At 36.7% G+C, this 12,413-nt stretch overlaps 1 protein-coding gene across 2 annotated transcripts in view; it reads left to right on the top strand.

Moving 5' to 3' along the window:
• The window catches only part of LOC136027012 (TWiK family of potassium channels protein 7-like), a 120,707-nt gene extending 108,294 nt beyond the window's left edge, over positions 1–12,413 (top strand). Inside the window, exon 7 of one of the 2 annotated variants that reach the window (XM_065703912.1) lies at positions 10,767–12,413. In XM_065703912.1, the coding sequence (XP_065559984.1) occupies positions 10,767–11,281 (515 nt within the window). In that variant the 3' untranslated portion in view covers positions 11,282–12,413. The remainder of the gene's footprint in view (positions 1–10,766) is intronic. The other variant, XM_065703911.1, reaches the window with a different exon arrangement.

Here is a 12,413-nt window from a genome sequence, read left to right as displayed (position 1 = left end):
AAAGCATCACAGAGCCGACTAGAGCTTTGAATATCCGCAGTTTCGTTGTGCGACTGATGTTTGGTTTTCGCCAGAGGTGATGGTTTAGTCTGCCCATGATAGAAGACACTTTAGATAATATCGCCTGTAGCTCGGGGAGAAGCGAGCCATTTGAAGAAATTATGCAGCCCAGGTAGGTGAAGTCTTGAACAGCCTCGATACCAGTGCTACTGTCCAGGTTAAGTGGAGAGTTAACAGTAGGACAAGACGGGTCTATAGCCATAATTTTAGTTTTGTTCCAGTTTATATGCAGTCCTACTTTGGCAGCCTCTTCTCGTAGAATTCGGAGCGCTTCCAGCAGCTGCTCCATGGAGTCGGCCAGAATCGGCAAAATCAACATCTGTGATGGCATGATCTCCGAATTTGAGCCCAAAGCTGAGACATGAAGTGGTTTTTGTCATAATGTAATCTACGATGCCATTGTGAGGCCATTGTTATCCTTGGCGCACCCCTGTCGTGATTTGAAAGAACGGGCTGCACCGACCATTTACTTGTACACAGCTCTCTGTCCCATGGTGCCGCACCTTGAGAAGTCTGCAATATTTCTCGGGTAGACCAGTCAACTCTAGAATCCACCAAAGAGTTTTTCGATCAACTGTGTGAAATGCAGCACGGAAATCGACGAAGGCAATAAATAAGACGATTATATAATACGATATATACGATTATTTATACGACGTATAAATAATACGATAAATAAAATGACGATTAGTGAAGCAAAATGGCCGATACATATCATTTTCATAATTCTTGTTCTACCGACAGCTTCGGACGTCAAGGTGTTAGATTCATTATCAGTGAGAAGATCGAATTCTCAGTATTAGAATAGTATTATTCAGTATTAGAATACCAAAAACTACAAGAAGTGGCTCACGATAGAGACGCTTTATTCACTCACAGACAAGTCGAAAGTCTCACTAGGTCACAGAAGAGGTCAAGCGGCATCGCAAAAAAAACCCACATTATGGCTAGGAGAGACAAGAACAGATACACGGAGAAGGTTGTAACTAAAGAAAGAATCGCTGTAATTAATCGGATTCTCAAAGAATAAGTTTAAAAATGCGTTTCAATAAATGAAACGCAAAGAAGATAAAAGGTACTATAATAACCAAACGAAAACTTCTTCCGAAACTTCACTTCTATAACTTTTCATACTTAACCAGGCTTCCCGGTCACCTGTGCCACGACACGTCGGACCTGAACCATCCCAACTGGAAAATTAATGTCTCACTGATTTTTGCAACCTACGCTTGAAGGAGTACTGAAGAAGGGAAAATCGCTTAGGAGTTATAAATTGCCAGGGAAAGATGAATTACCATCAGTACTTGGTCAGCACACTCACAGAAATCTGACACACTCCTGACGAAGATTTGGAATAGTGAGTGCGTCTCTTAAGATTGGAGGGATGCAACAACCATTTAAGTGGTCAAGAAAGGAAGAGAACTGTGATTTCGAAAACTATTGAGATATCTTGTTCATGTATATGACCGAAAAGATTTTTGCTATTGTTGTCATAAATATATTTAGAGCTGAGAGAGAGAGAGAGAGAGCAAACTACGATAGAGCTGGGTTCTTTCCAGAAATGGATTGGGTACTATACCCGTAACCTAGAAACTAAAGATATCTGTTTCGATTTTATAGCGGTATTTGATTCTGTTCTTCGCCTACTACCAAGAGGATTCACGCTTGAAGATTTAGTACCACCAAAGCTGGTGAGACTCATGACGTCAATTATAACAATGTAACACACGTAGCAAAATTCGCGCGTAAGGGAAGCTCACACAGGCCGGCACGGTGCAGAAAGACCTTGAGCTATTAGATGGATTCGAGAAGCATAAACACAAATGGGTCAAACCGTGGATGGGAATCATTCACCCCTAAACAGTAGACCAAACACAGAAGCAGTGTATGTTCCAGCGCATTCTTGGTGCCCAGTTAGGCTGAACAACATGTGCCTTACCTCAAGTACATGTTCAAGTAAGATGCAAAACTAAGTAAAAGGCATCACGTCCATGCAGCTTGTCAAAAGCGCATATCCTGTCTGAGTGGAAAAAAATTCCAATCATGTTGGCGGGGATGTTGAACTAAAAAAAAATACTTGGTACATTAAATATGTCAAAAAGATATAAGTGCAATATCTCAAGAACGGCTAAGGATATTAAGTTGAAACTTGTCAGGGATGATCGAGGAAGTATCGAAATAAATCAATAAATACTATATGTATTCAGGTTGTCAGATGGGCGTTTACGTAATATCTAAGGTATCGCTATGAGAATTAAGTCACAAATTGAAGTACATTTTGGGAGGAGGAACTTCAAACTAAATCAAAAGGCACTGTATGCAATCAAGTTTTCAAAACGCCGTATCGGCAATATCTCAGAAATAGCTATGGGTATTAACATTAAACTTTCACAGCATTTTGAACAAATGAAAAGGATGCAAAGTGGATCCAGATTGTGAAAAGGGCTTATCTTCAATATCTCAGGAACAGCTGAGGTCGTTAAGTTGAAAATTCAAGGGGATGTTGAAGGGTGTTGAACTAAATCGAAAGAAACTGTATTCATCGATCGGGGTCAAAAGGGTGTAAATGCCATATTTCAGGAACTGATGAGGTCATCAAGTTAAAACTGAAAGGGAATGTTGAGGGTGGAAGGGTAATAAACTAAGTCAAAAGAGGCTACATATATAAAAAAGGGTGTATCTACAACATCTCTGGTACTGGAACCAATTAGCGTATCGAATTGAAACTTCCCAAGTAAAATGAGGAGAATGAAAAACCAGGTCAAAATACATTATTTCTTTCCAGATTGTCAAAAGGGTGTATTGACAATATCTCATGAACAGCTAAGAGTATTAAGTTGATAGTTTCAGGGCATGTTAAGAGGAATGTTGATCCAAATCGATGATGGGTGCGCAGAGGTTGTCAAAGGACTTATCTGTAATCTAAGGAAGGGCTAAGGGTATTGAATTGACACTTTCAGGGCATATTGACGAGGATGTTGAACTAAATGAAAAGGCACTATGTGCCTCCAGGCCATCATAAGGATGCATCCGCAGTACTTAAGAACGGCTAAGAATATCAATTTGATAGTTTTAGGTAATGTTTAGGGAAATGTTGAACTAATTCAAAAGACAGTTTAACCAACCAAGCTGTTAGGAAGCTGCGTCTGTAATATCCCTTGAATGACAAAGGGGGGTTACATTGGAAATTTCAAGGAATGTTGAGGTGCGTGAAGAACTAAATCAAAGGACACTTCACGCATCCAGGTTGTCAAAATGTTGTATATTTATATCACACGAACGGCAGAAGGTATTAAGCTGATACTTTTGTTGGATTTTTTTTTTTTTTTGGGGGGGGGGGGGGTGTTGAACTAAACAGAAAAACACTATATGTACCCAAATAGTCACAAGGGATTATCAGTCATACGTAAGGAATAGGTTAGGGTATTAAGTTAACAATTTCATGGTATGTTGAGGAAGATGTCAAAAGAGTGTACCTGCAACATTTCAGGTGCGGCTAAGGGCATTAAATTGAAATTTCCCAGGTGTTTTGAACTAAATCCACGCACAATATATGATTTCAGGATGTCAACACAGAGTATCTACAGCACGTGAGGAACAGCTAGGGATATGAAGTTGAAAATGTCATGGAAGTCAAGAAGGATAACAAATGAAACCCAAAAACACTAAAACCCAAAAACACTAAGTACATCAAGACAGTAAAAATAGTACAGTTTTAGTGCCTTGGGAGCAGCTAAGGATATTAAAATAACACTTAAAAAAAAAGATGAGGGAATTAAGAAAACCAAAGACAATATATGCATACGGGGGGTGAAAAGGGTATATCTGCAATTTCCCAGGAATGGCTTACGGCATTAAATTTAAAATATTACGGAATACCGAGGGTATCTTATTCTAAATCAAAAGAAAATATCTTCATTGAGTCTATCTAATCAGCCTACGTATATGAAACAGGAGTGATTATGCGTATTAAGTTGGAACTATCAGAAAATGTTAAGAGGATATTCAAATAAATCAAAATGTAATAAGTCCATCATGGCTGTCAACATAGCATGTCTGCAATATCATAGGAGTAGTTAAGGGCTCTAAGTTGAAACTTTCGGGGTTGGTTTGAGGGTAATTTTGAACTAAACTGAAAGACAACCAGTGCATCCAAGCTGTTAAAAGGGTGTATCTGCGATATCTCATGAATGACTAAGGGAATCATATTGAAACTTTGTGAACCAAATCAAAAGACACTTTGTGTATTAAGGTTGTAACAAGGGTTTATTTCATGTTTAAAAATATTAAATTTTGATTAGGGGGCGACCAAGGGGGGTCTATCAAGGATAAATAGTGTTTGAGACAAAAAGTATTTGTATTGATTCATATTTTTTTATGTTTAATAGCTTAAAACCAGGCTGTGAAGACACCTTGATTAAAGTTTGATTCAAGTTTTCCAGTTGAGGTTTCCAAGGAACTGTAAGTAAGGAGCGACCCGGCTCAATAGTAACCTAAACTCTAAAAGACGGAAGTTTTATATCAATAGATATATCAAAAAAATTTAATTTTTATACTGATTTTAAATATGTAAATTTCATCAAGTGTAATCTTACACATCAAAAGTTACAAGTGGGAGAAAATTTGCCCTGTTTCTGAAAAAGGGGGAAACACTCTAAATTTAATGAAAATCACACCATAAGATTCAGCGTATTAGAGAACCTTACTGTACATATTTCAAGCTACTATCTGCACTGTATTTTTTGCCAGAAGAAAGATCACAGATTCGTGTTTTTTTTTAAGGGGTAATCGTATCGAGCCAGTGGTCCTAAAATGTCACCAGACGGCGCATTTGAACGGAAATTAAAGGTTCTAGTTCTCATGATAAGTGACCACAGAATTGGAGGGCAACTAGGTCCCCTCCCAGGCTTATTTTTTCCCAAGGTCACCGGATGAAAAATTTGAGATAGCCATTTTGTTCAGCATAGTCGAAAATTTAATAATTATGTCACTGAGGACGACTTAATCCCCAACAGTCCCCGGGGAAAGGACTGCAAGTTATGGTCTTTGCCCATTGTTTACATATAGTATTTGTTATTAGGAAGTTTACAGACATTTTCAGAGGATTTTTTTCTGATGGGGGGGGGGCTCGGGGCTTAGGGATTACGTGGGAGGATCTTTTCATGGTAGGATACAAAGAAAAATGAGTCCAAAACGTAGTTATTTCAACAAACAAGCAGTTAAAATAGTGTCACAGTGCTATTCTTACAATGAAATTATCGATCCATTTTCATGTGTACTCAAGGTTAAAAAATGGATGGGGTCAAGATGGCTTCTTTTCTATGTAAAGCTAAGAATTAGGATGATTTTCAATCCATTTATTATAATAATATTAGCTTACCCGTCCTTTCAAGCCTTTTTAGTATAACAGTTATAAAAAATTGCTGCTTTATTTTATTCAAAATATCAATAGCAAACCATGATCTTGATACTTAAGGAGATAAACCAAATTAAATCAAATTCCGGCAGAAATAGATTTAAATAATAATTCAAGCTTAAGGCGAATAGAAGTTACTATTCATAAATAAATATGACCCAGACGAACAGAAACTAAAATGACTGACTAAACTTAAAATGAACAGAGAGTACCACAAACAGGAGAAAGGGGAACATCCAGCAGTCTAAAGACCAGAGAGTTTTATTACACTTTACTGAAAACAAGATTTGTTTTAAATATATTCTCTTTTATAACATGGATAAACCCAAAATTTCTTAGGCTTCCGGGAATTAATTCTTGGTTATTATTGCGATTTTCTTTGTTATTTTTTTTTGTTAATTTTACGAAAAGAAAAACCTTTTTCGAAACGATAAATATTTTCGATTACTACTATAGCAACTCACTGTGGCGCCAAGTCACCTGATGCCAACACAGCTATGCACGCTCCTCCTCCGTCCCAATCTATTCAAAACTTTCCTCTTTACACCCTTCAAAGAAGTTCCCATCACCTTTTGTTCTTTCCTTACAATATGCTTCTACCCAATTCGTGAACGACCTGCTTTAAATCTTATCAAGGACGGTTGACCAAAAAGAAAAAACTTTGGCGATCTGTCATACTTCATAAGCTGAATATGTCCTAGCTATCTCATCCTTTCTCTCATTATAACCAGCGGAAGCGGGATTGAACCATATTTTCATACAGCTTACTTTTTGGGATATGGTCAATCAGTCAGGTAATCAAAACGATCCGTAGGCAGTTTCTTTGGAAATTCTCTAGCAAATCCTGCTTCATTTTTCAGAGTGCCTATGCTTCAGAACCATGCTTTGCCACTGTCTTACTGTAGATTTGACTTTTCTTAACTTTAAAAAAATACCCCAGGTCTTCACTATTCTATTTTTAATATCTTCCCTGCACCCACTGTCTTTACTAATAACACCACATAGGTAAGTGAAGCTGTCCATTTGCTCGATCTTCTCGTTACCAAAAATCACCACTTCACTTTCACTGATTCATAGTCTTAACGACTTAGTCTTCTTAACATTAATTCTTAAGCATATTCTTGTGCCCTGAGCTTACAAAACCTCTTAATATTAATTTATTTTGCTAGCATTTTCATCTAGGATGCTTAAATCATCAGCACAATCTAAGTCCAGGAGAGTTTTTCTTCCCCATTTGACTCCGTGGTCTCTCTTTGCCTTTCCTGTGCTCCTTAAGATCAAGTTCATTAATATGATGCATATAAATGGGGATAGAACGCAACCCTGCTGAACTCCTAGCTTGACATGAAACCAGCTACTAACCTCATTTCCTACATTAACCGCAGCAATGATATTCTCGTACATAACACATGGCATTAATATATTTATCTGGTATACAGTACAAGGATAGGACCTTCACTGAAGCTCTTCATCAGCTGAATCAAACGCTTGCTCATAATCTATAAAACTGAAAACTAAAGGGGCTGGATGGCTCGTGCAAATTTTAATTATTTACCCAACAGTGAAAATTGGTCGACACATCATCTACTAGGTATTTCCCCTTTTTCAAAAATCATACTCGTAATCTTCAGTAGCTTATCTCTAACCCTACAACAACCGTGTTTAAAAAAACTTACCACGCTATTAATACTTTATTAATACCACGTGGTATTAATACCACGCCTTAATACTTTATTCCTTTTAAGACTGTCGTTAATTCTTCCTAACAGAAAACATCTTCCCTCACATCCAAAGTGTCGCAAGCTTTTTCATTTTGTAGCCCAATCACGGTTGAGCAAGTTCTCAAAATGTTCTACCCATCTCTCTTTAACTCTTTCCTTATCGCTAATTGTGGCGGCGTTCCTACTTCTGACTGGGAGCAGTCCAGATTGACTATTCCCTCTCAACTTATTAACAAGCTAGTACAATATTTTACTATTTTTCCGTCTAGCTGCATCTTCCAGATCTTCGGCAATTTTGTCCATGGTTTCCACTTCACACCTCTTTAATTCATATTTTGATGTTTTCTCCACTTTCTTTACATTCCTTTATTTTCATAAGATCCATCACTCGAATAAATCTTGTACAGACCCTTCGTTTTATTTGGGGTCTCTAGTAACCCTCAAATGGCTCAAAAAACTGATAGACAATTTGAATTACCTTTACTCTATCCCCATCTACCTTAGTTCTGCCCTAGAATTAATAATGACTATCTATCAACAAGTGAAAGGAATCATTTCTTTACAATTCTGAAAAAATTATGCCAGCTCTGGCTCTCCCAGAGATAATTTGCCTTGGCTTTACTCTAATTAGCCATTGCTCTCAGGTTATTCATCCCTTTTTACCAAATTAATTTGAATTTAAAAATCAACGGCTGGTTTTCAAACGTGGAAGTGATGAAAAACTTGAAAGCCATGGATAAGTCGAGTAAACTCAATGCAGATTGTCACTCTGAGAGGCAATTCACTGTGAGCCATCAGTTCTGTGAGCCATTTAAATACAATTGGAGACCCAAATAAAAGGTTTTCCAAGATTTATGACCGACCATGTCCACAGGATTTGCAGGCATTTAGGCAACTGAGAAATTTCATATAATATGAGCTTTACCTACTTGGAATGCCCACTGGAATTGCAATAAGGGTGACCGAGACTTTTGCGTTAACCCATGACGGACAATGTCCACTTGACTTGTAGGCAAAACCTGGTAACAATTTTATTCAAGGAGGAAACTAAACAGAATTTCCGATCAAAATTGTGAAAATGTGTAAATTGTTTTTCAAAACAGCTTGTTACGACCCCGACTGAATTATTCATAGAAATGAAACTATGGAATTTTCAAGTATAATTGTTTTAAACTGTTAACTTGCGAAATTAAATGGAATTTGGTTTCTGACATAAAAACTTTTAAAAAACTTCAAAAATCCTAAAAAGGTCGAATCTTATCTGAGCTAAAGACCTAAAATTCGATATGCTATCCTGAGTTAATTTTTTTCCGAGTGAAAGGGCTAAGGAACATTATAATATCCTTTTTAATAGTGTTTTTCTAATAAATTTAGTGGAAAAATTATCACGTTTCATGATTTTAAAATGAGCGCAATTAAATTATTCAGGCACTTATGCGGAAGGGGTACTGTCAACCTCCTGACGTACTATCTTACCCAATGAATGGGTTACTATATTTAACGACTGGTTTTACTGTTTTTTTTTGTATATTTTTATACCAGCAATTAACGTTGCTGGTTATAGTCAAACAGTTCGTGGTAACGAACTGTAGTAAGGAGTGACCCGGCTCAATAGTAACCAAAACTCTAAAAAATGAAATTTTGATACCAATAGCTACATCAAAAGAATCGCATTTTAATGCTGGTTTTAAATATATAAGTTTCATCAAGTTTAGTCTTACCCATCAAAAGTTACGAGCCTGAGAAAATTTGCGTTATTTTAGAAAATAGGAGGAAACGCCCCCTAAAAGTCATAGAATCTTAACGAAAATCACACCATCAGATTCAGCGTATCAGGGAACCCTACTGTAGAAGTTTCGAGCTCCTATCTACAAAAATGTGGAATTTTGCATTTTTTGCCAGAAGGCACATCACGGATGCTTGTTTATTTTTTTTTTATTTATTTTTTTTTCCCAGGGGTGATCGTATCGACCCAGTTGTCCTAGAATGTTGCAAGAGGGCTCATTCTAATGGAAATGAAAAGTTCTAGTGCCCTTTTTAAGTGACCAAAAAAATTGGAGGGCACCTAGGCCCCCTCCCACACTAATTATTTTCCCAAAGTCAACGGATCAAAATTCTGAGATAGCCATTTTATTCAGCGTAGTCGAAAAACCTTATAACTATGTCTTTGGGGACGACTTACTCCCCCAGTGTCCCCGTGGGAGGGGCAACAAGTTACAAACTTTGACCTGTGCTTACATATAGTAATGGTTATTGGGAAGTATACAGGCGTTTTCAAGAGGATTTTTTTGGTTTGGGGGAGGGGTTGAGGAGAAGGGGATATGCTGGGGAACTTTCCTTCGAGAACTTGTAATGGGAGAAGAAAATTTCCATGAAGGGAGAGCAGGATTTACTAGCATTATTAAAAAAAAAAACAATTAAAAAATAAAAGTGAAAAAGCTTTTTCAGCTGGAAGTAAGGAACAGCAATAAAACTTAAAACAAACAGAAATTATTACCCATATGAGGGGCTCACCTCCTTCTAATACCTCGCTCTTTACGCTAAAGTATTTTCAGTAATTTCAACTACTTATTCTACGGCTTTTGTGATTCAGGGGGTCATTCTTAATGAATTGGGATAAAGTTTAAGCTTTAGTGTAAAGAGCGAGGTACTGACGATGGGGCGAATCCCCTCATATCTGTAATAAAAACATGAGAATACAAAAGTTCTTTACGTAAGCTAATTTATAAGTTACGTAAATCTTTTACCAATAAAAAGATTCGTAAAAAATTAAAAGTTCTAGTTGCCTTTTTAATTAACCAAAAAATCGGGGGGCAACTAGGCTTCGTCCCCCGCTCTTTTTTTCTCAAAATCATTCGATCAAAATTATGAGAAAGCCATTGAGCCAAAAAAAAAAAATATGCAAATTTCGTTTTGATTATTCCTCTACGGAGAGCCAAAATCAAAACATGCATTGATTCAAAAACGTTCAGAAATTAAATAAAAAAACAAGTTTTTTAACTGAAAGTAAGGAGCGACATTAAAACTTAAAACGCACAGAAATTACTTCGTATATGAAAGAGGCTGCTTCCTCATCAACGCCCCACTCTTTACGCTAAAGTTTTTTACTGTTTTAAAAAGAAGAATTGAGAGAAAGAGTCAAACTTTAGCGTAAAGAGCGGGGCGTTGATGAGGAAGCAGCCTCTTTCATATACGAAGTAATTTCTGTGCGTTTTAAGTTTTAATGTCGCTCCTTACTTTCAGTTAAAAAAACTTGTTTTTTTATTTAATATAACTATAAGACCAATCATCAATGTTACTTTTCTTTATACCAATCCTTGAGCTAGGATAGAGGTGTCTCCAAATTTTGGGAGTAATAGAAACTTTGCTTGGCTATAACAATAATGATTTCTACTACGGCCGCTTCTACTACGTTTTTCATGATTAGCCAATTAATTATCCAATGATTAGCCAATGATTAGCCAATTCACCAATTGAATTAACGATCTGAATTTGCTTTGATGGTTTTATTTTAAATATGAACAGCTGGTAAATTATAAGACAGAGCTAATGATTCTTGTTTATTTTAGCGCAAACAACGTACATGCTCGTTTGCACGTTCTACATCCTCATTGGTCTTGCCCTGACATCAACTATTATAGAACTCATAAGGAGGCAATATGCTGAAAGCTGGCAACGAATGCGTGAACTCACAAATAAGCTACATGGCCTTGCCGGCCCACTTGCAGATACTCTACGAAAACTAGGTGAACATAAACATGGCGAACCTATCGATCCGAATCTGTTACGTGAACTTGTTGATTTAAAGAAAGCATTAAATGCAGTGAGAAATGAAATAGGTGTCGTGAGATCCTCGGTAGATTTTGAGGATGAATTAATTATTACTAAGAAGAATGGCGGCTATATGCTATCTAGAGGATTTGAAGCTGATGATGAAGATAGCATTGGTTTTGATGCTGAAAGTGAAGGTTTGCCTATGGAGTGGGAGGAAAATTGGGAGGACTTGTGGTTTAAACTTGAGTCTGGTGAAAGGACACCTTATACCATAATGAAAATTTTAAGTGAAACGTCTATAAAGTGCTAGTAATTTTGCTCAAGCAAAACCATTTTGTTTGAGGGTAATCTGATAAGTGTTGAATCATATCACAAAGATGGCTTCGCTCTCCAATCACCATCAGTTTGTGAGCAGGGATATGTGCTAATTTAGAGGATTTGATGCTGATGATGAGGATAACAATGCTTTTGATGCTGAAAGTGAAGGTTTGCCTATGGAGTGGGAAGAAAATTGGGAGGACTTGTGGTTTAAACTTGAGTCCGGTGAAAGGATACCTTATATAATAATGAAAATTTGAAGTGAGACGTCTATAAAGTGCTAGTAATTTTGCTCAAGCAAAACCATTTTGTATGAGGGTAATCTGGGAAGTGTTGGATCCTATCATAAAGATGACTTCGATCTCCAGTTACCATCAGCTCTTGAACAGGGATGAACTTCAACTAATCCTATATTTTAAAAAAAAAAAAAAAAAAAAAACAGATTGCTATGAAGTTTCTGTTTGTCGTAATAAGCAATCTCTTAATGCTTGTAAAAAGTACAAGCTAGAAAAATCTAAAGCTATTGAACACGTGTAAAAATTAACCTTTTCACTAAGCTATAATTACAAGTTTCATCTTGTTCTTTCAAAATCATTTTAAAGTTTTTTTTTATTCGTCGGCGGCATTTTTTGTTGGGCTTTGGAAAGGAGGGTATACGGTATATTGAAAACCTAAATGGAAATGGGGGACTGAAGGATACTTGACTGAGCTTTCACATGTTCACAGTTGCCTGCTGAAACGTAAAAGATTGCAAAGCAATAATAGAGCTGACGAATGATGTCATCTTCATGGTGAGACTGAAAACCTTTTCTGATGACCCTTGTGTGTTTGCAATTTCGGAAATTCAGATCTCGATCGCAGAACTATATATCAATCCTGTGAAATTATAAATTTGTTGCTTATGGAAAACGAAATTAAAACATTTTAAAAAAATAAAGACTTCTCGAAATGCGTTCCAAGTCACTGCTTGACTGCATACAACTGTTCCACTTTTCTTGGTATTCGGTGTAAGGTGAGCTACTTCCTTCAGGCTGATCGTTGAAGGGTTATTTGAAACGACAATGGAAAATTCATTTTGAAATGAACTTTCTTTTTCTTTGCACCAAGTAAATTTAAAAAAAAAA

The sequence above is a fragment of the Artemia franciscana genome, chromosome 5, assembly GCF_032884065.1.
Source record: "Artemia franciscana chromosome 5, ASM3288406v1, whole genome shotgun sequence".
NCBI lineage: Eukaryota > Metazoa > Arthropoda > Branchiopoda > Anostraca > Artemiidae > Artemia > Artemia franciscana.
This window is presented reverse-complemented; position numbering and strand designations above follow the sequence as displayed.